Source organism: Tursiops truncatus, chromosome 20 (assembly GCF_011762595.2).
Source record: "Tursiops truncatus isolate mTurTru1 chromosome 20, mTurTru1.mat.Y, whole genome shotgun sequence".
Classification (NCBI taxonomy): domain Eukaryota; kingdom Metazoa; phylum Chordata; class Mammalia; order Artiodactyla; family Delphinidae; genus Tursiops; species Tursiops truncatus.
The window spans coordinates 15,296,295-15,322,084 of NC_047053.1; the positions used below are offsets into that span (position 1 = coordinate 15,296,295).

The following is a 25,790-nucleotide window of genomic DNA, read 5'->3' on the forward strand; positions in this document are numbered from 1 at the left end:
GGTCAGGGAAGAGAGGCTCTGGCTCCCAGGCACCCTTGCTGAGAACCGTAAGTTCTCAGCTCTGGAGGTGACTGTGCCAGAGATATGGCCACCATCTTTGGGACTGTGTTGCTTACCTGTTCTGTATTGGATAAAGATAGGTTATTCTTTTTTTTCTTTTTTTGCGGTACGCGGGCCTCTCACTGCTGTGGCCTCTCCCGTTGCGGAGCACAGGCTCCAGACGCGCAGGCTCAGCGGCCATGGCTCATGGGCCCAGCCGCTCGGCGGAATGTGGGATCTTCCCGGACCGGGGCACGAACCCGTGTCCCCTGCATCGGCAGGCGGACTCTCAACCACTGCGCCACCAGGGAAGCCCAAAGATAGGTTATTCTTGATCCTAAGCAAATCTTAGTTAAAATCTAGTGATAAGGAAGAGAGGAGAAAGATCCAGGCAATTTTGCACAGAAGCCACAGAGAGAATTTCCTCCAGGGAAAAACCTATGTTTGCGTTCAGTGATGCTCATGAGGAACAGGCCCAGGTGTGAACGGCCTGGTGTCCTTATAGCTGGAGGCTGATGGGCTCCTCTCTGGACACACAGGAGAACTGGAGCAGGACATAAAAGAACGAATGAGTTAATTAAACAAACAAACAAACTTGGGGCTTCCCTGGTGGCGCAGTGGTTGAGAATCTGCCTGCTAATGCAGGGGACACGGGTTCGAGCCCTGGTCTGGGAGGATCCCACATGCTGCGGAGCAACTAGGCCCGTGAGCCACAACTGCTGAGCCTGTGCGTCCGGAGCCTGTGCTCTGCAACAAGAGAGGCCGCGATAGTGAGAGGCCCGCGCACTGCGATGAAGAGTGCCCCCCCCCCCCCCGCTTGCCGCAACTAGAGAAAGCCCTCCCACAGAAACGAAGACGCAACACAGCAAAAATAAATTAATTAATTAATAAACTCCTACCCCCAACATCTTCTTAAAAAAACAAACAAAGCCTAGCATATGAACTGGATAATAGGATAGAAACATCAACAAAGCAAATTTAAAGTAATTCACTGAAAACAAAACATTCTCTGTTTTTTCGCTATTCATTCAGGATAAGTAAGAATAAGAATGAACCAGTTTTTTAACTCCACTGACTTGAACGGATTCTTGAGATGAAGCCTCTCCCTGGGCTGAGGCCAGTTCTGCCTGTTGAATTTCAAGAGGACCCGCTCTAGTTTCTAACCCCCAGACGGGGCAGCTGTGCAGTGCTCCAGGCCTCTTGCCCCTGGCAGGTGCTGGTGAGTTGCAGGTAAAAGGCAAAGCCACAGGAGTCCTAGAGCAGCTTCCTTAATCCCCTCCTGGCTCCCAGGCCCGCAGCTTTGGTTCACTGAATTAAGGGCTTGCGTGCCTCTCACCACCCACCCAGCCTCCTAGGCTGCCAGACCTGGAAAGGACTTTAACCATCACCTGGACTAGTCCATCCCCTAATTCCACAGAGAGGTCCAGAGAGGTGAAGTGGCTTATTCAAGGGCGCACAGCTTCCAAGGGCTGTGTCGATGTTCTGTACGTTACCTTGCCTTCTCTTTTCTCTAATATTTTAACCCTTACTCCTTCTCTGACCTTTTGAGCTTTGTAATCCTTCCCCCTCCACTGCATCCCTCCTTTCCCCTGTTGCCCACAATCTTTGTCCCGGCAGGTCCTGGCCTTTAGGAAGACTCCAAGTCCCTGAGAGACCCTGCCCCCCATTTCTTCTCTGGCCCAGAGTGCAGGCTACTTTCGGCACCATGGCCTTTTCATCAAGGTTCGCCTTCTGGGAGCAAAAGGAAAGTTGTATTTCAAAACTCTTTATGCTTTTCTTATGTGCTTGGCATGGTGTGTGCAGGCAGGAGACTGGCTTGTGGGAGTGGGAGCTTTGGAAGCTAGAGACGGGTTGGGGCATGTGTGTGTATTTGGGGGCCGAGGAGAATGACCAGGGGGTCCAGGAACTCACTCTTCTGTCTGGATGGGCTCCTGCGCTGAGTCATGCTCCTCCCCTGAGCTCCACCTCTGGTGAGCTGAGCTGCCTTTTGTCCCACTGGTGCCCCTCCAAGTTAACCCCTCACACCCTTCCCACTGCCGCTGCTCTGACTCACCCCTGGGAATGTGAGCTGCTATGAAGGGGCCGCTGGGAATGGCTTTGGCTCTGAGGCCTCAGAGCTGGGTCTCCCCGAGTCTGGGGGCTGTGATGGATAGGGGGAGAGGAGCCAAGAGAGGGGAACCAGGCCAGTGGGCCACCTGGGGCCAGAGGGTGATTCAGGCTGCAGACCTGGGCGTGCCTTTGTGCTGTGCACAGTCCCCAGCTGGGCAATGACCTACAACAGACAGAACCCTTCGGGTGGGGGTGGGGCAGTGAGTCAGCCTCCAGCTAAATCCAGAGCTGAGCTCAGAGCTAGGTCTAGTGTCCCACACATTTCAGGGGGCAGGCGCTGTTTCCCTCAATGCCTCGCCACTGGGGGAAGACCCTTGAGGTCCCAAGCTTGAGCCAGTGGAAGGAGGACAGATTTGGAGCTGCTGAAGGACACGGAGTGGACTTGGAATCTGGGCCATCCCTGAGCCCGAGCTAACAGCACTGCGTGCAGTAATGAGTGTGTCTGGGTGTGAACACTTGCTGTCCCTCTAACCTGTGTGTCTGGGAGCTCATGCACGGTGTGATGGTGCGGGGGGGTGGGGTGGGCAGTGATGGGCATTTGTAGGGGCAGCAGGTGCAGACCTAGAGTCTCCCACTTCTCTTCCTTTCCTCTCCATCCTTTTCTCCGCTCCAATCCTAATTTCTAAAGTCGTGGAGTCCACTCTGATGAGTAATCGCCATTTTCCCTCTGGCCGTGGCACTGTGTACTAACGCTGAAGCTTGAGCCCATTGTAAAAATCTCTGTGGGCTCTTAGCTTCAGAACTGCAGCCGCCGTCATGCTGGTCAGTGCCCCAGGCACCGCTAATCAGAGCTCAAAATTAGCCATGGACCCTGGTTGCAAATGGAGAGTCCCCCCAGGTGGATGATTAAAATGATTTTGGATGAGTTTCAAAGGATCTTTTCCATTAGGAATCAAGGACACCTTCCCATGCTCCTGCCCCCTGTGCTGGGAAAGAGTCATGCTGAGGATGGGGTAGGGCTGGTGGCAGACCTGTCTTTTTCCTACAGTCCTAAGTGACTGGGGTAAGAAGAGAAATGAAATCCACGAGGACTGCCTGAGCTTTTGGAGGAAGAGATGCTGGTGAGGGGGAGGGGAGAAGCCTCTCCCAGAATTGAGGCCTGGTCCTCTGGGTCTGTTCTGAGCCAGGCTCTGAGCTGAAAGAACCATCAGGGTGGCCATATTGTCTGTCCTTTTTCCGGATATATTATGGTCTCTGCCCTTTGGCCCTGACTCTACTCCTCCCCTCTGACTTGGGCCAACCAGCTCCCGGGCTGGGCACAAACCCCAGAGCCCAGGCATCTTTCCTTCCTCCACGCCCCACCCCGAACCTTGGGGTTGCCTCCCTCAGCTGCATGGTTGGCAGAGTTTTGTGGGTCTGAGGTTGGGAAGTTATCTGGCCTCCTGAATCCCCGCCTCTGCCCGACTTCCTGCCTCCAGCCAGAGCTCAGCGCTCTGGTTGGGAAGGCACGCAGGCTCTGTGCTGAGGGAAATCATACGGACCTAGAAGCAAGCCTGAGCCAGGCTGATAGGGACCACCTATTACCCCACACTGAGCTCTGCTGGCCCAGCCGGCCCCCCACGCTGGGGTCATTCCCTCCTCCTCAGTCCCTAGGTCAGGGAGGCTCTTGTTCAGACCACTTCCTGTCTGAGCTGGGAATGGCTCTTGTAGTTTCTCTCTACCCTGTAACCAAGGCCATGATGTCGCTCTCATGGGTGGACCTCTTTAGGCAGCCTAGGTGGGTCACGTGGCTGGTCACTGAGGGCAAAGGGTACTTGGCTTTAACCACCCCCAGAGACTTCATTCTTGAAGTTGTCACTGGACAGTTTTGACCGCAGGATAGGCTATCTGGTGCTCAAGTCCATAGGCCCAGGACTCCCAAGCACTCAGGAGCTCTTGCCTCTCAGAGAGAGCGACTGCTTGGATGTTTTCCTTCTGTGCTTTTAGTGCTGGGTCTCCCCACCCTGACCTCTGACCTGCAAAGTGACTTCTTTGTCTGCTCCCTCAGGTTAAAGAGGAGGACAAAACTCTGCCGAAGCCTGGTCCTCCTGCCAAGGAGGAAGGGGCTGTAAGTGCTTCTCCTAGACCCGTGTGTGTGTGTGCGTGTGTGTGTGTGTGTGTGTGTGTATGAGAGAGAGAGAGAGAGTTGTGTGTCCAGGTGGGTTGTGTCCACAAGCCCAGGCCTAGTCTGGGAGGCAGTTCCACGGAGCAGGCAGGCACGGCAGGGTGCCCCTTCCCGTGTGGGGTGGCTAGAGGGAATTGCAGTAAAGGGACAAAGTGCAGCATGTGTGATGCCAACCTGGTGTGTGTGAAGGAGATGGCAATGCCAAGGCATGTTGGGGGCCTCTCCCTAAGCCCCCTCTTTAGTTCCTACCTATAGTTCTGGTTTCCTGAACTCTTTGGGGCTGGAGAGGCCTAGGCAGACAAATGAGAGCTCAGCTGTTGGGACTCTCCGTCCTGCTCTGGGTGGCACAAGCCAAGGGCAGGGAGGGGTTTCACCGCAGCTGCTGCTGTCTCTTCCCAAGACCCTGTCAGCTGCTCAGCGCGGGTGACCTAGAGGCAGGCTCCAGCCGTGCAGTGCCACTACCCCCCCCCCCCACCAAGTCATTCTGCCTTGGGACAGAGACCCTGAATAAAGTTGGACACTTTTAAGGCAAGAGAGGGGACACGGTTCTAGTCAGGCGAGGGCTGCTGTTGGTCTAGCGGGCAGGAGTGCCCAGGGCTCGGGAACAGAGCTGGATCACAAAACAGATCTGTACTTCGTTACCCCACATGGTGCCTGCCCCCGCCCCCCACACACACCCCTTCCTTGAGTGGAGATTTGATTAGCCAGGTGTTATGGCTTCCACCTCATCTGTAAGCAGTGCTGCAAGGTCAGGGTGATTTCAAGGGGATATGTTTGAGATTTGTGAGGGAGGGGCCTTGGAGAATGCCAGATTTGGGGGGGAAATTATGTGTAAAGTGCTTAGAAGACTGCCTGGCACATAATAAGCTCCGTTTAAGCGTTAGCAGTTACTATCATCATCATCATTGTCATTGTCAACATGAGCTTCAGTTAGAAGGCATGGGAGGAAAGCCAGAAGTGGGGGGCAGGGAGTGAGGCCCAGCAGCTGGGGCCACGGCAGCTCTGCAGGGCCCTGACATGCCACTGAACACTCTTGGCCCAAGAGGTTGAGGAAGGGGCCCCTTCAAGGCCTCCCTTTCCCACCCCTGCAGCAGGGCCACCCTGTACCTGAGGCCTGGGCTGAGGTCGTTTGGCTCAGCTCTGCTCAGGACGTGGGTCTCTGTCCACACGGCAGCCAGAGGTCTGTCCGCTCTGTGAGCGCCCTTCTGCATTTCAACAGAGGTGGCCGCCAGGTACACCCTAGAACCAAGGTCACTGTTTGGGGAACGAGGACTCAAGCACAGCTCATTAGTGGCAGGGCACTGCCTGACCAGCAAGGAGCCCCTAGGTTGACCTGGCTCTCCCAGGCCGTGTGGCTTGGCTTTGCAGGAAACTGCCCTGCCATTAGCCAGCCGGGCCTGCCCAGTGGCGGTCCCTCGCGACCGCAGACGGTCCCCACCAGGCAGAGTGTGCTGGCATCTCCAGTGGACTCCTGGGTGCCCAGAGGCTGGCTGAGCCTAGACAGGGTGGAGCTGTGGTCGCTTGAGTGCTGCGGCTGCCACCTCTTCCTCCACGTGCACTCTGGGAGCTAGGAGGCCTCCAGCCCTTGAGAGGTTTGCACAAGGAAAACTGCAGGGAGACTGGTAGAAAGCAGGCTGAGGTGGAAGCTTCCTGGGCCAGCACTGGGTTTCTGCAGCTCTGGAGAGTGTGGGTGAGGGGTAGACAATGGCCTCAACCCAGAGGACTGGGGAGGGAGGAGGCTTGGCATGTCTGCGGGCCAAGAATTACTTCCTAACTACGGTTTTCATTGGGATGGGCAGGCTCTGGGTCTGACTACAGAGGAAGTTGGGTGATAGAAGGACCAGGGACCACCAAGGCAGGAAGCCCCAGAGTTAGGCCCAGGATCGATGGTAGGAATTGGTGTTTGACCTCACCATGCTCCGTCTCTGCTGTGTTTGGGCTGTGAGGGAGCGGGCTTCCTGGGATCCGGGCTTAGTTGCTGTCCTGACATAAGCCGGTAACTCTGGGGTACCTCATGGGCCTCTGGGCACCCTGTGCTGGCCTCTCACCGCTCCTTGCTAAGCCTGGAGATGGACAGCAGGTGACCTGCTGTGCTTTATGGGAGAGAGAACCCAAACTCTTCGATGCAGTTGTTCTATCTGGAAGATGGAAAGAGGGCTTCCTGGGGCGGCCTCTTGGAGCTTGTGTTGTTTGTTGGATGAATGGAAGGTCTGTTCCACGACTAGATGTGAGGTCACACCTCTTACTTCCTCTGTGTGGGGCGGGCAGGGACATGGGCTGATGCTAATGTCTCCCTGTATTTGTGTGACTGTAGCTAGAGGGCAGCTCAAAGGGCAGCAGTGGCCCATCTAAGAGTCCTCAGCCTTCCACCAGCCCTGTACCCTCAGAGGCTCCCCAGAGAGCCAAGAGCCCTGCATCCACACTCGCCATGAACGGCCCGAGGACTGCCTCAGCGGAAGGCCCCAGCGAGGAGGCCCAGGGCCTGTCCCGGAAGAGGGTGGCGAATGCAGTGAGGAAGGTGGTGAGCAAGGTGCTGCCTGGCGAGGAGCCTGGGAGCGCCAAGGAACCTGCGGGCAGAGGGGTCAGATCTCCTGAGCACCCAGCTCGAGGCAGGAAGGGAGAAAAGACAGCCACTCCCACTCCCCCTGCTCGGCCGAAGTCCGAAGCAGAGAAGGAGGCCGCCAAGGATGAGCTCTCCGTGGGCCTGCGGAGCCTGATGTCTCGGGGCAGGGGCAAGGACCACAGGCCACGTAGCAGGCAGGCTCCCGGGAAGGGGGAGAAGCCCTCCAGCCAGGAGCCAGGCTCCTCGGGGAAACCAGTCTCCCCAGAGACAGTGGACACCTCAGAGAAGCTAGGCTCCCCAGCCCAGTCGGAAGAGCTGGCGGCCCCAGGCTCCGCCGACCCGAACCTCAAGTCGAACCTCACTGGATTGCAACAGAACAAGTCACCAGCCCCTGACGTGCAGCAGGAGGTACCTGAGTGTGTCACTAACCTCTGACCCTCCCTTACCACCCTCACCTGAGGACTGGCAGCCAGCTTTCCCAAGGCTCTTCCACGGGCCCCGCATGATGGCGAAGCTGGGCCCGGGCCACGTGCCGATGGCAGGGCTGCATGGCTTTCCTTCACCGAATGCCAGAACCCAGGGGACCCGTTAACTGCATGCTGCTGCTCTTCCACACTTGCCGGGGAGTTGGGGCCTGGCCCCCAGCTACATGGTATCAGCTTGAGGCCCCAGATCCCAAGTCGAGGATCAGAGTCTTAGCAGATCAGTGAGAGGGTAGAAAGACAGAATCTCTGGGGTCAGGTGGCCTGTGCTCACATCCCATCCCCAGCCACTCACTCCTGTGGGACCTCAGCATCTCTGAGCCTTCATCTGTCGAGTGGGGATCACACAGGTCTACCATCCCTCCTCTGAAGCCCCTGGGCCAGAAGTATTTTGGAAATTAGCGATTTTTTATATTTGAGACTGTCATGCAATGTACATAACGAGCAGCAACTCGTGACCAAACACATTAATATTCCCACAGGAAAATTATGAATGTTCATGCTGCAGGCGGCGGGGGGGATTAAACAGTCAGGTTTTGCCACCAAAACCGTTACGAAAAGTCTTTTGTTTTGGAGGGCTTTTTGGATTTTAGAATTGCAAATAAGGGATAATACCTACTTTGAAGTGTTGCTGTGAACATTAGAAAGGATACATACAGGGAATGAATGCTCTGAGCCTAATCCCTGGTGTGGTGGGTGCTCCGTGAACGGTAGCATCCGTAGTGATGCTGGTAACAGTGCTTATTGGTACCATCATCGCCATCACTACTTCTTCAGGCCTGGCCAGCTGTCCCTCTGGCAGCAGGACTCTTGAGGAGCTCTGGGCCTGGGTGGCGGAGGAGCACAGTAGGTCCCCTTTGTATCGGCGGTCCTGTCTGTCCACAAAGTGCCCTCTGGGTGGGACAGGAGGCTGAGAGGCACAGGGGAGGGCCAAGGACGATCTGTCCAGCCCTTTCCCTTGGAAGGCGTTGCCTGCTTGGCTGGTCCTTGGGTTGGGGGGCATTTCTCTTCAAGCTTTCCCATTTTGTGGACCCTTCTGGGTCCTCAGGAGTTGGGTGAGTGGGTGGGTGGAGCGATGCGTCAAGTCTCACTACTGCTTCTCTGTGCTCCTGCGTGCTCCTTCTGGCTGAAAGGGTACAGTCGGGGGAAGTGGGGCAGGGGACCACCTAACGACCTGTCCTGTCTCCCAGGCCCTAGAGGCCCTCCTCTCTGCCTACTGCCTGCTAGGATTCCTAAGGTCTCAGACTCGCCCTGCTCCCCATTCCATTCTTCCCGGGCTTTGCAGAACTTAGAAGAGAGCAGGCGGCAGCTTCCCTCACCCCTCCTGGCCCACTCTGCATCAGGGAAGTGACCTCCTGGCACACAGGAGTTGGCAGGGGCGTCTTGGTGTGAGGCGAACCACTAGCCCCTAAGAAGAACCTCCGAGGAGCCAGAGAGTGTCACGCGCCCGTTCCTGGGCCGGCTGCCTTCCCTCTGGCTCCCTGTCCCTCTGCCTCTCACTCAGGTGGAGTTGGGGCTGAGATGGGCCCCAACCTGGAGTTCAGCCACCTGTCGCCTGGGCCCAGGGCAGGGGCCAGAGGATGCGTGTGAGAACAGGCCGTCCTGGTGCTGGAATGGTTAAAGTGGTGGGAAGAATTAACCCTAGAACTCCCAGGCACCTGTTTTTATTCTCATCTGAGAGCTTAAAAACTCAAGTTGGTGCCCGGCTTGCCTCCCTGACCCTATTCCACTAACCCACGGGGGTCCCAGTGGCTTCCTGAGCTAGAAGCTTGGTGTGCTGTGCCCCCAGTTCCCCAGGCCGGGACTAATAGTGGTTTGACCTTTAGGCAGGAGCTGCCCCCGACGTCCAGCTGACCCCCGCAGAGGAGGCCCACCAGCGGCTTGAGAGGATCTTCGCAGCTCCTGTAATGCCGCCTCTCACGTGTGGTTCCCAGTCCCTGGTCTCCTCTTTGCTGGGGCTGCTGGCCAGACTGTGTGTGTCTGTGTGTGTAGGCCCACCTGACAGTGGAAGTGTGGCTCCCTGGAGGCCTGGGGGCCCTCACATGGGCTTCCCATTTGGAGAAATGAGAGAAGGGCACTGTGGAGGGTCTGCGCACAGTGAGGCCTGTTCCTCCAGGGAACCTGTGGGAGGGACCCCTCTGGCTAGAGATCCAGCCCCTTCTCTGGCCCCAGTCTCTTGCCCTGGAGGGCGTATCTTGGTGTCAGGGCCTGGTGGGTGCGAGGCAGGGAGAAGACACGCCCCTTTCTTGATGCCCTGGTTCTCCAGTCCCAGGTGGGTCCTGTTAACTCCTTGCCCATTTCTAACAGGCAAGGTCCAAGGCCTGGCTGACTCCTCTTCCTCTCCAGAAAGGCCTTTAAGTAACCAGACAAAGATGGGGAGGTCGAGGCTGGCCACCGGGTCTGTCCACAGTCCCCTGGTTCTTGGGCAGTTGGCAGGTGGACCTGGATGGGTGGTACTACCTCTGCTTGCCATGGGGTGGGAGTGGTGCAGGGCTGCAGTGGGAGTCTGAGGAAGGGGTCCTAGACTTGGGGCTGCTGGTGGTCCTGTTTGATGAGCTAGGCAGGGGTGACAGCTCTGAAGGGCCGCCCTTGGCCTGGGAGTGGCACCCTTGGGTGTGTGTCTGGAGGCCAGGGGCAGCCTGTACTGGGGTCCGGTGGCTACAGGGGAGCTGGGCTGGGAAATGCCCTGGAGATAAGGCCAGAGGCTCCCAGGGGTCCCAGGCCCTGGGTGTGGTGAGGTGGTCTGGTCTGGCAACACAGAAGAGGAGGGTAATTCAGAATGGACTGGATGGCCAGCCCAGGAGGGACTGTAGCCTGAGGCAGAGCGGCTCGCTCCTGCCGCAGGGAATGACTTATCAGAGCATTTCCTCTGAGGAGTCTGACGGTACCAAGTGTTTCTTCACTAAGCAGGGCCTCTCCTTCCCGGCCTGGCCTCTCCTTGACTAGATACAATACACCTGCCGGGCCAGCCCTCCTACCGTCCACCTCCTGGTGCTACGCCCCTCTCCCCTCCACTTGGCCCCGGGTGCTTGCTGAAGGGGACATGCCAACGGCCTGCTTGTCTTCACCCCTCTTCTTCTCTCTCTCTTCTTTGCTTGCTGCTGGTAGCTGGACCCTGAGGCCGCCTCTCCTGCCCACAGCCAGGTAGGGTACTCCTGCCCCCCTCAGGAGCCCTCCGCTTCCTCTGGTGACCACCTGCCACCCCCGGCCGGTACCTGGGCTGGCGTCTGTGCCCGGGCCTTGTGCTGGAGTGTAAGGCCTCTTTCCCCTTCTGGCTCCCACCTCACGTGGTATCTGGGGGGACCCCTGGGGGAGGCAGTGCCGGGAGCTGGACAGGGGGCAGCTCTGTGTCAGGCCCTGGAGGAGTGTCTAGACTGAGGGTCGCCACTCAGTTTGGCCTCTGTGGCACATGGTTCTTAGCCACAGAAGCCCAAGGGCCTGGCCAGAGCTTTGGTTTCTAGGTGTTTCAATTCTGCTCCCTCTGGGTAGAGAAAGCTGGAAAGGCTGAACCCCTACCACCCCCACCCCCACCCCCTCCCCACTCTGAAGCCTGTCGCTGCGCATCCTCTGTCTCCCCCTGCTGGCCAATATGGGAACCTGTCTTCAGATTAGCTCTAAAGGAACTAGCTGGAGGCCATGGTCCTTTGATGTCACCTTATTCATCAGTCTCCAAACCCTGGACCCATACAACATGCCCATTCAAGACAAAGGCTCCCCTGTCTCATGATTTGAAAAAAAGAAGGAATTTTGTTTTATAAAGTTAATTTTTTCACATATAAAGAACTAGCCTTTTTTGGATGTCTTCACTGAAAACGTTGACAGCCCCATAGTGATCCTCCTATTTGAGGGGTAATTTCACTGGCCCATGATATGCAAAGTCTGGAGCCTGCTGTGTAAGTCAGCCTTCTGACTCTATAGCCCAGAAGGGCTGTCAGCGAGGGAGAGGGAGTTATCTGAAGCCAGAATCCAACCTGGGAGTAGAACCCAGATCTTTTTTCTTTCAGCTCCAAGAAATGTAACAAATAACGTATTTGTTATTATTGTTTCTTGTCCTTTCCAATCCCTCACCCAGGGGGTCAGTATCACAGAGCAGTGTCTACGCCTTGGCCCCAGGTCGGTTTCATGAGGGTGGGGGACCCTAGGAGACTAACTGTACCTCGCAGCTGGGGATCCCCAGAGAGTTGGGGGATGGGGCTAGCTTGGGGGCTGCTCATGTGGGGGGTGACCGTCCACCCACCAAAGGACACTGGATGACCCTGCTGCCCCGTTGCCCACATGACAAAAGGAGCCTGATGGGCCATGGGGGCCAGGCCCCGCCCCTGTCTGCCCAGCTCCCCCAGGCACCATTGCCGACCAGCTCAGGTCTCTTAGGGGCGCCAGGTTTGGCAACCCTGCACCCTGACATTGCCCGTGAATGCTTCTTCCTGATCGGTGACCACCTGGGCTTCCGGGGGCTCCCAGCCCCTTTATACCCATTCCCATGCCCATCCATGTGGCATTCAAGTCTCTTCCTGTATTTGACAGAGCACTGCTACCCCTGCCCCTGCCTCATGTCCCTGGCCATGATGCTTCGTGCCCCCGTATGGCCTTAGCACGTCCCCGTGGGTCTGTGCTCCTTCTGAGGAGGCACGGAGGGGGAGCAGGGAGGCTAGCATGTGCATCTGGGCACTGCCCCTGCCCAGGAGAGCCTCCTCTGGAGGGAAGACCAGTGTCAAGGCTAGGACTCACCCATCATGTTGTACTGAAGCCCTTGGAAGACATTCTCAGATCTTGAGGAAACGCCCTTTCCCAGCTTGGTGAAGGAGGGCCTATTAGGTGGGTGAATGGAGAAGCCAGGCCTGTAAGGTCACAGCAGCTGTGGCCCAGGGTGAGGGCTGGAGGCTCGGGGTACTGATCATACAGTCTTTGCAGGGAGGGAGCAAGAGGGTGGCTGCTGATTTGCTCTCCTGGGATCTGCTCTCTCCTAGGCACATACTCCATGTGTCCCTGTCTTTCCAGACCCTCGGGGCTGTCAGGGTCCCCAGCTCTGTGTCCTTGTCCTCAGGGCTCCTCAGGACCACCCGCCACCAGCTCCTGGCTTCCCCAGCTTCTTCCTTTGATATCTCTGATGTCTCCCGTTCTGTGTCTGCCACCCACCTGTCCCCCTCGCCCAGTGGCTCATCCGGAAGCCCTTCCCCTCACATGTCTCCTCTCTCCTGCTGTCCTTGTCTGCTTTCCAGAACAGGGTCTGACTCTTTATTCTTCCCCTCCCTCTGATAGGTGAAGACAGAAGAGCAGATCGCAGCTGAGGAGGCCTGGTATGAGACAGAGAAGGTGTGGCTGGTCCATAAGGATGGCTTCTCACTGGGTGAGTCTGGGGAAACCCAGGGCCTGGGCCTCTCTGGTTTCAGGGCTGGGTGGTGGGTGGGCCTCGGGGTCTGGAGAGGCCTGAGTGGTGAGCAAGGAGAGGCTGGTGATACAGTGGGGAGAAGGCAGGACCATGAAGGGCCCAAAGAAGGCTGCCACGGCTTCCCGGGCCCATGTCTGTCTGTCTGTCCCTGCTCTGCAGCCACTCAGCTCAAATCCAAGGAGCTCAGCTTGCCCGAGGGGAAGGTGCGCGTGAAGCTAGACCATGATGGAGCCATCCTGGATGTGGACGAGGATGACGTAGAGAAGGTTTGCAGGAGGCTGGTGGAGGGCACAGGAGGGGGGCCGGGCTGGGCAGGCTGTCCGCTGGCAGAGCAGACTGGATCTGTTCCTCAGTGCCCGCCCGCCTGTCCTGTCACACAGGCTAATGCTCCCTCCTGCGACCGTCTGGAGGATCTGGCCTCGCTGGTGTACCTCAATGAGTCCAGCGTCCTGCACACGCTGCGCCAGCGCTATGGCGCCAGCCTGCTGCACACGTACGCCGGCCCCAGCCTGCTGGTCCTCAGCCCCCGGGGGGCCCCCGCTGTGTACTCGGAGAAGGTGCAGCCCCCCTCAGCTACCACGTGGCCCCACAGACCGCCCCCTCTATCCCCTCCCCCCTGCCCACTTTCCCCGACTCCACCCCTTCCCCTTGGCATCCCACGGGGCTCCTGTCCACTCTCACAGTGGCCTTGGGAAGAGGAGTCATTTCAAGGGGTGGAGACAGAAGGCCCTCCCCCGACCTCACAGAGGCCAGGACTGGGCTGGTATCTGCATTTCCATGCGTGACCTTAGCCTCAGAACCTTCTGGCTCCCCTGGAGTGAAAAGCCCAGAAAGATGTGGGCCTTGGGGGTGAGGGCTGTCCGTGTGGAGCCAGCTAAGAGCGCCTATCCCTTCCTTCCGTCCCTCTCGCGCCCAAGGTGATGCACATGTTCAAGGGGTGTCGGCGGGAGGACATGGCCCCCCACATCTATGCCGTGGCTCAGACCGCATACAGGGCAATGCTGATGAGCCGTCAGGACCAGTCCATCATCCTCCTGGGCAGTAGTGGCAGTGGCAAGACCACCAGCTGCCAGCATCTGGTGCAATATTTGGCCACCATCGCAGGCACCAGCGGGAATAAGGTGTTTTCTGGTGAGGCAGGGGCAGCTGGGGAAACAGAATGGGCTGGAGAGGGGTGTGGGGATGGAGGCCCCGCCGAGGTGCCAGTTCTTCTTCTCCCTGGCCTCTCCGTGTCCACAAAGCCCCTCGATCCTCAGCAGTCTTGTCTAAGTACCTGGGCCTTCGGGTGCTGGAGGAGCAGCCATGGGATGGGCCTCCCATTCGCCCTGGGCCTCTGGAGCCTGTGGCTGGGGGCAAGCTGCCCGTGGCTTTCCTGATGGGCCCTGGGCCTGTCTTCTGCAGTGGACAAGTGGCAGGCTCTGTACACCCTCCTGGAAGCCTTTGGGAACAGCCCCACCATCATGAACGGCAACGCCACCCGCTTCTCCCAGATCCTCTCCCTGGACTTTGACCAAGCCGGCCAGGTGGCCTCAGCCTCCATTCAGGTGAGGGGACACTCAGGGTGGTAAGAGATTGGCTGCCTGATTTCACGCCCTAGAAATCAGACTCTCCCCTGCACCTCATTTTCCTGGGATTCTTCCCTAACGAAATGGACCCTGGGCCCGGCAGGGCTGGCCTACTTTGCCCTGAGCCTCCACATTCTGCCCCCTGTGCCTCCTGCCCTGGATGGGGCACGGCTCAGCTTCCTGCCCGTCCTGGGGTTGCCCACACCCTAGTTGGGGCCCTGGCCCCTGCTCGGGGGTTTCTCTCAGGCTGATTCACCCAGGCAGGACTGGCCTGTCAGTAAAGTAAGGCCCAGCTGAGGCTGATTCCCTTCCATGCTAATGAAGTCTCTCACCACAAAGTGTCCAGCTCCCCAGGAAGACTGTGCCTGGAGGCTGGGCGGGGTGGCAGGGCCTGTGTTCTTCCCTGGCTCTGGTGTCTGCCCCAGGTTTGACCATGAGGTGATCTGGCCGCTGGTTGAGCGCCTGGAGAATCAGATGCAGCCGCTCGCTCCCATGGGCCTGGTTCTTTCTGGTGTGGGTGGGAGAAGCTTGGCCTGGCACTGCCTCCTTGCCCACATACCCTCTATGCTGTGCCACAGACGATGCTTCTGGAGAAGCTGCGTGTGGCACGACGCCCAGCCGGTGAGGCCACGTTCAATATCTTCTACTACCTGCTGGCCTGCGGGGATGGTACCCTCAGGTGAGACGGGACAGAGGGAACAAGGAGGGTGCTCTGGGCTCCCACCACTGACAGCTCCTGGGCTTTGCCAGTTGATTGCATCCCATGCCGGTTGTTTATTTCACGCCTGCCATGTGTTAGGCTCTGAGCTAGGCCCTGGGGATGGCGAGATGAATGAGCCATAGGCCCTGCTCGGCGGGAGCTCCCTGGCCCCGGGCATGGGGGACCTGGCTATATGTGAGGGGCACCATTGACCCTTCAGCGTTCCCAGGACCTAGCTAGGATCTGTGCTCCTGGGAAGCCAGATCTGGAGAGGAAAGCACACCGAGATGCAGGTGGTCAGAGGCTTGCCCGCAGTTACACAGCTAGTATGGGGCTGAGCAGGTGTTTGAGTCCACACAGGGGCCAAAAGCCCGAGCCTTTTCCAGTGCCCTCTATGCTGGCCTCCCTGCATCCACGTTGGCTCCTCCGCCAGGCTCCTCCCTTAGACCTTCGGGCTTGCTGTCTGTGTCCACTGAGAAGAGGATAAATGATAAGGCTGAGCAAGCAGCCCAGGGCACTGTTGTCTTGAGCTCTCCTTGTCACTGAGGGCACGGTCTCAGTCCTGGCTGGACTCACCCTTCAGGCAGATTGCCTGCTCTCTTCCAGGGGTCTGTCTGGACACTCTCACCAGGGCCTGTCTGTGACCTGTCCTAGGGAGGCCAGTGCTCTGGCCTGGTGTCCAGGCCAATTAGGAAAGGCCATAGCAGCTGGCCTGACAGGAGGGCATGATGGGCAGACAGAACTGAGTCTGGAAGCGGAGTCTCTGTCTCCAGCCCGGCAGGGAGATGGACTTGGCGTGGGGACCAAGCGCTGTGCTGATGCCTCGTTTGTACCCCTAGGACAGAGCTCCACTTGAACCACTTGGCAGAGAACAATGTGTTTGGGATTGTACCACTGGCCAAGGTGAGGGGCCTCTGGGGACGGGTGGGCAGCCCTGGGCCTTGGGGTCGGAGAAGCTTGGAATGTCCTGGACTGCCTCATGGGAGTAGCAGGAGCCCAGCCCAGGCCGGGCGGCTGTCCTCTAGCTTGGCCGCCCTGATGCTCCAGCAGCATGAGAGATACCAGAGGGACAGCCCCTCTGAGATCTGCTGCCAGTGTGCCCATCTGTCGCTGCAGCCTGAGGAGAAGCAGAAGGCGGCTCAGCAGTTCAGCAAGCTCCAGGCGGCCATGAAGGTGCTGGGCATCTCCCCCGACGAGCAGAAAGCCTGCTGGCTCATCCTGGCTGCCATCTACCACCTGGGGGCTGCAGGCGCCACCAAAGGTAACGGACCTAGCGGGTCACCTGGGAGAGCTGGTGGGGGCCCAGTCCACTCCCAGTTTGTCCTGGCCCAGCGCAGACTCACCTGTCATCAGACACCCCTCTTTGGCTTGTGCCTCTTCCCCGTCCCCTTCATCAGAGCAGAAGTCTCCAAACCCCCGGAGAAGCATCTCTGCTAAGGATGGTCAGAGGCCTGGACTGAGGTGGCAGTTGACCGGGCGCGCTGTGAAGAGCAGGGGGCTTGGGGGTTGGAGGCTGAGAGGAAAGAGAAGGGCACGAATTCAGAGCAGTCCCCCTGGAATAACTCTCCTTCTTGTTCCCTTTCTGACAGAGGCCCCCGAGGAGCAAGCGGGTAACTGACCTTGACCCCGTCCTGGGGTGTAGGGGCCACCTTGCCCCCTCTTGGTGCTTGCCCTGGGCTCTCTCTGGGGGCTGGGCTTGTTCTATCATAGCAGAGGACACTGGCCTGGGAGAAGCCCCAGGGTTGAGGGTGGAGAGGGTGCTTACTGGCAGTGGGGCTTCTCAGAGTCCCAGGAATAGCTGCTTCTACCTGTTTTGCATTCAGATCCTGGAATCTCTCAGGATGCCCTCCATGGGGCTTATGTGGGGAAGGGTGTGTTGCTTCCTGGGGCTTCCCAAGGCCAGTTTTCCCTCAGTCTTCCCTTCTCTCCACTGGTTTGGTAGTAGGTGCCTCTTCCTCTTGCATGTCAGGGTAGAGGCCACTAGGGGGCAGCAGGCACCGTGGTATTGAATGGGCTGCAGCTTCAGCATCAGTGCTTGGGGTCTTGTGAAGGGCTGGAGCTTGGTCTGGCTTGGAAGAGCTCCTTTGCCTTCCTCTGAGATTCCATTGACGGTCAGGTGCTCTGAGCTCCTCTTCACCCCTTTCTCCTCCGGTTTAGGGAAAGGGATGCTGCTTCTGAACAGCACCTTGGGCATTGGCTTCATCTTCCTCTGGGATGTGAAGGGCCCCAGGCTGTCAGCAGGAGTGAGGAAGCGCTGGTGGGTGGGAGGGTGGGCGGGTGCATGGGGGAACATGCGTCTGGGTGTTAGGTTCCTTATGATCCCAGCAGGTTACATCCCTGCCAAAGAGGAAGCAGACTCTGAGTTAAAGAAGTTGTCTCCACACTTGTAGGTGGGCAGGTGGGTGGCTGTGTGGCTGTGTCTTGAGGAAGTTCTTTCACTCCAAGGAGGTAACAGTGCAGGTTTCCTGTAACCCTACTCAGCGCTGCCTGCAGGTGGAGAGCTCTGGGTGCGTCAGTACGTGGACCTTGTTGAGCAGTGTCTGTTACCTCCTCAGAGCTTCCAGTATTTTCGGGGGGGGGGGGGGTGTGTGTGTGCACATGTGTGTGTGATAGAAAGTCTTTGCAGGTCTCTTCCCTTGTGTGTCAGTGTGATCACATCCATAAACATACTCCTTTGAGGCTGTGAGTGTGCGCGCGCACGCGTGTGTGTTTTTGTGTTTCTGAGTCTGAATGGGGTTGTGTTTTCTCTCCTGCTCATCTTTCCAAAGCCCCACCCCCACGGGCCCTTCCACTGGGCCTGGCAGGCTCAGCTGATGACTGTTTGCTAACATGCTGTTTTTCTTTGCATGCTGCATGCTGGTCCTTTGCCTTACAGAAGCTGCCGAAGGTAAAACCTTGTTTCTTGTTAGCTTTCCCTAATTGCCGCGATTAGACACGTGTCGGCTGAGGCGCGTCTGCCCGCGTGGGCTGTTCCCTCTCCCCCGCAGTTTTTTCTCGCCTCTCCACTGTTGGGCCACCGTGGATGTTTGCGGTCTCGCCTGGCGGACGCATTCGGGAGGGTCCTAATGCGTTCAAGGAAGGGGGAGATGCCAGTGCTCTCCTGATACTCCCCCACCAGGCACAGGCAGTTCTGTGTTCATCCTAGGTGGGCTGGCTCATGCTCTGTCCTTCCCCACGTTGGCGCCTGGAGCCAAGCCCTCTAAAGGGGTTTTTGCAGCTGATTGGGAGCCCTCTGGTGGCCGCAGTGTGGAGTTACCTCCTCTTTTAGGACCTGCTCGTTCTCTCCAACCCCAAGGGACACAGGAAGCGCTGGCAGCTGCTGGCTCTCCCTGTTTTGCCTGAAGCCCTGCTGGTGTCATCAGGGCTCGTTTTTTTCCCTCTGGAAGATGCCTGCTCCCTAGTGCTATGGGCGCAAGGGAGCTGAAGGGCACAGTGGTCAGCAAACAGTCTAAGGAGGAAGACCCACGACGTCAGGTCCTTTTTTCTACCCCATAGCTGGGCGCAGGCAGTTTGCCCGCCACGAGTGGGCCCAGAAGGCCGCGTACCTGCTGGGCTGCAGCCTGGAAGAGCTCTCCTCGGCCATCTTCAAGCACCAGCACCAGGGCGGCACCCTGCAGCGCTCCACCTCCTTCCGCCAGGGTCCCGAGGAGAGCAGCCTGGGGGACGGCACAGGTACCCGAGCCCCTTGGCTGCTGGATGTGATTGGAGGCCTCTTCCTGGGCTCGTTGCCATCTCTGGGGTGGGCAAACTCCTGAGGTGAATAGATGCTCCCATTAGAGGGAGAGGCCCAGCCCCAGGGCCCCATGCTGCCTTGGCCTGGGTGGGTAGGGAGCACACCCAGGTGGGGAGTCCCAGGGACCTGGAGATAGAACTGACCCTCCTGCCCACAGGCCCCAAACTGAGTGCACTGGAGTGCTTGGAGGGCATGGCGTCCGGCCTCTACAGCGAGCTCTTCACGCTTCTCATCTCCCTGGTGAACAGGTGAGTGCCAGGCAGGGCCTAGGAGCTCTCATCTTGCTGCCTTGACGAAGGTGGGGTTGATGCCTTTGGGCTTGTGTGATTGCCGAGGCAGAGCCATCCTCCACCAGCAGAGGGCTCACTGTCCCTGCAGGCAGGAGAGGCACGTCCTCCCCACGGGTCCTGGGCACCTGGGTAGGGATGGGGATGGGGGTGGAGTGAGCTACCTGGGCACCGGGGGCACTGCCCTGGGCAGCTCTGACCCAGGCTCTCCCTGTGAAGGGCTCTCAAGTCCAGCCAGCACTCACTCTGCTCTATGATGATTGTGGACACTCCCGGCTTCCAGAACCCTGAGCAGGGTGGGTCGGCCCGCGGGGCCTCCTTTGAGGAGCTGTGCCACAACTACACCCAGGACCGGCTGCAGAGGCTCTTCCACGAGCGCACCTTTGTGCAGGAGTTGGAAAGATACAAGGAGGTAGCACTTGACCTTGCCCCTGCCGCCTAACGCCCCCAGGCTCACCTTCTGGCCTTGGCACCCTCAGTGCGGGGGGGGGGGGGGTAGGCATCTGTGGATGCAGCAAGGTACCCCTTCCCTTCTGGCTGCTCCCTTCCCAGCCCTTCACTCTCTGACATTTATGTCCCCCTGTGGTCTCTGGAGCAGGCCGCTTTTCCTGCCCAGGCTACGTTCTTTCTTTATGGAGAGTTTGCTCTCCAAGAAGCCCAAGATGCATTCAGGGTCCCTGGGAGCCCCTCTCTGCCCACCTTCAAGGCACCTGCCTAGGCCCTGTGAACCGCCACCGTGCAGTTCCTGCCTCCACGTGTGTCGGGCCTGGCCTTCCCTGTCTCCTGAGCTGTTGGTATAGTGACTGATTACTTAGCCCCCCTGCCCCCATAAAAGGGTGTCCCGGATGGATCTGGAAATCCTACCTCAAGTGGAGGTGAGCTGAACGAGCTGGGGAGAATATTTATCTTGGGTGAGAGAAGATTCAGGAGGAAAATGACAGTCGTCTTCAAGTATTTCAAGGATGAGTGTGTGAAATCGAGAGTGGGCTAACTCCACGCAGCCTGATCAGCAGGTGGGAGTAACAGGAGTGTGTACGTGACTTTAGCTCGCTGTAAAAGGAGGTTAGGAGAAGGTTAGCTGTCCGAAGACACAATGCGGTGCCTTGAGAGGTGGTGAGCATCTGTCAGTCGGGCTGTTGGAGGGGAGCTCCTGCTCGGATGGGACATTGGACTTGCTGACCCCAGCGTCCCCACCTGGCCTGCTCCTAGGGCTGCACCCCACACACGGCCCTGTGCTCACTACCTCCCCACCTTCCCTCCTAGGAGAACATCGAGCTGGCGTTTGACGACTTGGAGCCAGCCACAGGTGACTCTGTGGCCGCCGTGGACCAGGCCTCCCATCAGTCCCTGGTAGGAATTCCAGGGAGGGCCTGGGCTGGCCTTTTCTTGCCCTTCCCATTCCTGTCCCTTGGTAGAGCCCTCCCCATATGAGCTGCTGCTGCGTGGGGACACTATGGGCTGGGAGGCCCAGCAGTCAGGCCCAGACACCAAGCGCTTCCGAGCTGTGCGCCCTTTCGCTCAGCTGCCAGCCAGTCTGGCCGGGAAGGTGGTACTTCCTTCTGCCCTGGTGCAGTGGGGAGCACCAGCCATGGGTGTCTGAGCTCAGGCCCTGTCCCAGCCGTGCCTCCAGTGTGTCTGCCAGGAGCCCTGTTACCACCTCCTCAGTGGTGAGGGCCTGGCTGGACCCAGAGGACACAGTCATCCCCTCCCATCGTCCCCAAGCGGAGGACCAGTGCAGCCTAGCAGAGCAGGGCGAGGAGGTGGCATTCACCCAAACACAGAAACAGTACCCAGATATAAAATGCCCACTGAGGGGCTGTGTGGGTGTGAGTCCTCGCCGCTCAGTCTGGGGACGGGCCTTGTCACCCTTTGGGCAAGCGTCTTGGGCACCTTGCTGCCTGGGGGACTGGCTGCCTGGCGAGCGCCTGGCATTTGGCCATTGTCTTCAATTAGGGAAGCTGCATGAGGCGCTTTATTGGAGAATTGGCATTTTTGCCAGGCTGCTGATCTCCCTCCTCTGCTTTGAGTCCCACCTCTCTCTCCTGCCTCCCTGCGGGAAGGCCCTGGCCCAGGGGGTGGGGCCCCGGGAGAGCGAGCGTCCCCCTGGGACAAGGGCTTAAAGTGCTCAAGTCCCACATCTCCCCAGGGAAGCTGGCTTTTCTTCCTGACACCTAGGCCCCTGCCAAGGCCTCCCTCGAGAGCCTCTGCCATTCCCAGGAGGTGTGGGCAAGCTGACCCGGCTGGCTTAGCAGCAGCGGTGGGTCAGACAGTGTGTTTGAATGGGGCTTGGCCATCCCTCCCCTCCTTTGCTCTCCCCTTTCTGATGGGTCTGGGCACGGGGGCCCCTCAGTGCCCAGCCTGCCACTCACCATCCAGGGGCTTCTTGCTCGTTCCTGCCGTACAGCTCCAGCTGCTCGGGGGCCTTAGTTGCCCATCGGTCCTCGGCCACCTTCTGTGTCCTCCTGGTCAGCACACAGACTCCCTTGGGCAGCTTGGGTCAGAGAGGGAAAAGGGTACTTCTCTTACTTCTCTTGTCCCCAGTCCCTAGAGGCCAGGCCAGAGTCCTCCTTGCCCAAGGAAGACCTGGGAATTCCGTAAAAAAGGCACCTTCACCCTTGGTTGTTTGGCTTGCATGGGGAATTAGAAACCAGAATTCAGTATTTCCACCTTCTCTTGAAAAGCTGGAGGATTTGCCGACACTAGGCCACCGTTCTTCCGGGACAGCGGTTGGCTGCTCCTGAGTGGTGGCTGTTCCCTTCAGATGGGGCCACCTGCTCTCCAGGCGCCCCAGCTCTGCCCATGTTGGCTGCCACAGCCATGAAGTCAGCTGTCTTAGGCTTTTGGCACTTGAGTTTAGGACCCTGTAGTGACCCCACCTGCAGTGCTCCGAGCCCTCTCTGGGTTCTTCCCTCTCGGGCGGGGAACCAGGATTAATCACTGTCTTGTTGACAGCTTCCTTTGGGCCATGCCCTGTGCTCAGGGCCTTAAAGACCTCATCTCCTTTCATCTGCGTGGGAGGTGATGCCCAGAGAGTGAGGGCAACGCGGGGCTCACCCAAGCCCCCCTGATCTCCAAGGGGTTGAGGATGGAGGAGAGGCTCTGGGCGTCAATAAGAAGCCTTCAGTCTTTGGGGACTTAGGACACAGGTCCTAGGAATCATATTGTGCTGTGGGCTTCTCTCTCTGATCTCTTTCTGGCCCCTCTTTCTCCTTGCTGGCCACCTGCTCCACAGAATGTCAGCCATGAGTGGCAGGAGCTGTAGCGTGTGTATCTGTGTAGCATGTTTATGGTGTGCGGTCGGGACCACAGGTCCTAGCCCCCTTCACACTGCTCCATGTGACACTGCGGGATTTCTTTCCTTCTGCATAGGTTCGCTCGCTGGCCCACACGGATGAGGCGAAGGGCCTGCTATGGTTGTTGGAAGAGGAGGTGCTGGTGCCAGGGGCCACTGAGGACGACCTCCTGGAGCGCCTTTTCTCCTACTATGGCCCCCAGGAAGGTGACCGAAAAGGTAGGTGGTACCCCTGGAGGGCAGCTCCTCTGCTTCCTCTCCTGAGAACCCATTTATGTATATATGAGTCTAGTTGGCACTGCCTGGAGGGCTCACTGAGTCCATGGGCTTTTGGGGGACCTGTGCCCTGATGACCTGAACCTTGCTTGCCCCGCCCTCAGGCCAAAGCCCCCTCCTGCGCAGCAGCAAAGCGCACCATTTTCTCCTGGGCCACAGCCGTTGCACCAACTGGGTGGAGTACAACACGGCCGGCTGGCTGAGCTACACCAAGCAGAACCCGGCCACCCAGAACGCCCCCCGGCTCCTGCAGGACTCCCAGAAGTAAGAACACCACTCCGTCCACCCACCCCGGTTTTCTCTTCCTGCTGTTTGAGGGTTTCTCTGTAGTGTCTCTGTCGGGTGTGAGACGTGCAGCCCCAGCCCAGATAGCCCAGGCCCCCAGCCACGGTGACCTAGGAGCTGGGAAGAGGAACGGCCTCTACTGCTGCCTGAATATGACTTCTTTCCCTCCTTTTCCTCCTCTGGCAGAAAAATCATCAGCAACCTGTTTCTGGGCCGGGCGGGCAGCGCCACGGTGCTCTCAGGCTCCATTGCGGGCCTGGAGGGCGGCTCGCAGTTGGCGCTGCGCCGGGCCACCAGCATGCGGAAGACCTTCACCACAGGGATGGCGGCCGTCAAGAAGAAGTCCCTGTGCATCCAGATTAGGCTGCAGGTGGTGAGTGTGCCAGTGCAGGCCCTGGGGTGCTTCCCGACCGCTGGCAGGGGGCCGGGGCCTTCTGGGCACGCTCCGGTCACCAGTGCCCACTCGGCAGCCCACTCACCTTGATTGCTGCTGGTGGGGTCCTCTTGCAGTGCTACCCGCTGTGCGTGGCCCCCCGGGCCTAGTACGAGCAGGGTTGTCCAGGCTTAGCATGTCCTGCCCAGCCAGGGGTGGGACACCTGCCATCCTGCCACAGAGTGGAGACGCTGGCGCCATTCCCTGGTCTCTTGGCTCGGGCTGTCAGAGCCCACTGAAGGCTGTCCCTTCCCCTTTGGCAGGACGCCCTCATTGACACCATCAAGAAGTCAAAGCTGCATTTCGTGCATTGCTTCCTGCCTGTGGCAGAGGGCTGGGCGGGGGAGCCCCGTTCTGCCCACTCCCGCAGAGTCAGCTGCAGCAGTGAGCTGGACCTGCCCCCGGGAGACCACTGCGAGGCCGGGCTCCTGCAGCTGGACGTGCCCCTGCTCCGCGCCCAGCTTCGAGGCTCCCGCCTGCTTGATGCCGTGCGCATGTACCGCCAAGGTGGGGCCCCTTCCCTCTCAACTCCTACCTCTCCCTCCTAGAGCTGCCCCTGCCCCTCCCCACCTCCCTAACAGGGCCTGTGGGGCTGGAGGGGTGCTGCTCCCCCCCATCTCCGACTGGCCCTAGATCCCCCTCATCTCTGCTGCTGCCTCCTCTGGGGGTCTCTCCTTGCATCTCTCCAGCCCAGTCTGTTCCTTTCTCTTTTTCTTGCCAGCCTGCTGACCATCCTCTCCCTTCCACATTCCAGCCCTCCTCATCCCCTCCCCTGCCCAGCCCACATGCCCTGTTCCCACAGCTCCCTCCTTCCGCCTTCCCTGGTTTGGACAGGTCAGCTCTGCCCACAGCAGCAGACTCAGTGTCCTTGTGGAGCAACCGCCTCTAAGAGTGGGCCAGCCCTGCAATGAGAAATGAAGTGTTAAATCTTTCTGAAGAACTTAGAATTCCCAAGAAAGGTCAGACAGACCCTTTTTACGGACCCATCTGGACGAGGGGCCAGACAGGACGATAACAACAGTAGTTAACATCCTTAGAGCATTTACGGTATACCAGACACTATTCTAAACTCGTCCCACACAGTAACTCATTTAATCCTCCCAACAACTTCATGAGATGTAGGTACTAGTATCATCCCCAGATGAGGTGACTGAGGCTCAGAGAGGTTAAGTAGTTTGCCCAAGGTCACACAGCGCGTGAGTGGCAGAGCAGGATTTGACCGAAACAGACCAGTTTCTGAGTAGGGTTTCGTTTGCCTGAAAAGTTATGAATCGCCAGGTTTCCGCCCTTTTCTCCCTTAGCTAGAAGACCATGCAGGCTCCCACCTACCCACAGCCAGGTCCCCTGGAGGCATTCCACAGGGGCACCGTCACTTCCTTAGCAGCCAAAGCTAGGAAACGGGCTCCCAGCCCTGCTCTAAATAAATCATCGATCTGTCCCCACGTCTTGGTAAGGAGTTGCTGTTTATTATTTCAAAACCAGATTGTTACCGCTCTGAACCAAAATCAATGTGCTTTACTCAGACAAGCAGATCGATGAGGCCAGCCGCAGCGGACCCCCTCTCCTCCCCCAGCCCCCAGCCACCATCGACGGCGCTGATGATTAATTAAGATGCCAGGCGTCCGGACCTGCTATCCCGGCCCATCAATTTAATTGCAATTCAGATACAATCAATAGCTCACTTTGTCTTGGCCCCTCAGTGGCCCCCGCCTCCTGTTTCAATCATCAGGCACATGCGTCAGCCCCATCTCGCAGTTGGAGGGCTTCCCAGAGCCAGCTAGGCCGCTGAGGTGGAGCGAGCCCCCGACGGGCTGTCAGGAGCCTGGGTTTGGAGTCCAGCTCTGCCTCCAGCCGCAGGCTTTGTGACCCTGAGCAAGCCAGTCACTCCCCCTCTCAGGCCTCAGTTTTCACGTCTGGAGGCTGAGTTATATCCGGTGTAAGACCTCTTTTGGGCTTGAAATTCTGTGATTCCATAGGAGTGGGTCTCTTGGTCCACTGCCGTGGGCTCTGGTGTCCTCGGGGTGCCTCAGGGTAACCTCTCGCTAGCCACAATCCTGACCTTGCCCCAGCCTCAAGCCCAGACAGTAGGGAATCTCCGTTAGAGGTAACACTCTTTAGGGAAAGGGAATCTACAAGCCTTTTTGGTCACCTTGGGCCTAGGGCCCAAGGTCAGGAAGGTGGCAGGAAGGGAGCCCTTTCTGAACACCCACCAAGTGAGCCAACCTGTGCTTTCTACACATTTTCCCATTTAAGCACCATGACTACCATGTGGGGTAAGTGGTAGGGCCCCCATTTACAGACGAGGAAACCGAGACTCAGAGAGGTTGAGTGACTGGTCCAAGGTCACATGATAGCAAGAACCAGGGCAGGATTCCAACCCTAAGCCCTTGCACTTCTCCTCTCTGCTATTCTCCGATGCCCTATTTTCTTTTTTTTTTTTTTTTTTCTTATTAATTCCTCAAGACATCCTTCTCTGGGTTATCACAGAGTCATAGACCTGGAGGCTAGAAAGCATCTTAGGGGTCATCCAGGC

General features: G+C 58.3%; 1 protein-coding gene across 18 annotated transcripts in view; it reads left to right on the plus strand.

The window, feature by feature from the left end:
* Positions 1-25,790, plus strand: part of MYO18A (myosin XVIIIA) — a 95,359-nt gene that overhangs the window by 37,459 nt on the left and 32,110 nt on the right. For 8 of the 18 annotated variants that reach the window (XM_073797779.1, XM_073797782.1, XM_073797781.1 and 5 more), the window contains exons 3-22: positions 9,124-9,201; positions 10,406-10,441; positions 12,557-12,644; positions 12,846-12,952; positions 13,067-13,243; positions 13,604-13,817; positions 14,088-14,230; positions 14,830-14,930; positions 15,791-15,854; positions 16,068-16,212; positions 16,541-16,561; positions 17,827-17,838; positions 18,447-18,623; positions 18,842-18,932; positions 19,191-19,383; positions 20,235-20,321; positions 22,341-22,482; positions 22,644-22,803; positions 23,011-23,197; positions 23,521-23,764. In XM_073797779.1, coding sequence (XP_073653880.1) covers positions 9,124-9,201; positions 10,406-10,441; positions 12,557-12,644; positions 12,846-12,952; positions 13,067-13,243; positions 13,604-13,817; positions 14,088-14,230; positions 14,830-14,930; positions 15,791-15,854; positions 16,068-16,212; positions 16,541-16,561; positions 17,827-17,838; positions 18,447-18,623; positions 18,842-18,932; positions 19,191-19,383; positions 20,235-20,321; positions 22,341-22,482; positions 22,644-22,803; positions 23,011-23,197; positions 23,521-23,764 — 2,467 coding nt within the window. Of the gene's footprint in view, positions 1-9,123; positions 9,202-10,405; positions 10,442-12,556; positions 12,645-12,845; positions 12,953-13,066; positions 13,244-13,603; positions 13,818-14,087; positions 14,231-14,829; positions 14,931-15,790; positions 15,855-16,067; positions 16,213-16,540; positions 16,562-17,826; positions 17,839-18,446; positions 18,624-18,841; positions 18,933-19,190; positions 19,384-20,234; positions 20,322-22,340; positions 22,483-22,643; positions 22,804-23,010; positions 23,198-23,520; positions 23,765-25,790 lie in introns of those variants that run through there. The other 10 variants (XM_073797787.1, XM_073797784.1, XM_033848550.2 and 7 more) reach the window with 7 other exon arrangements.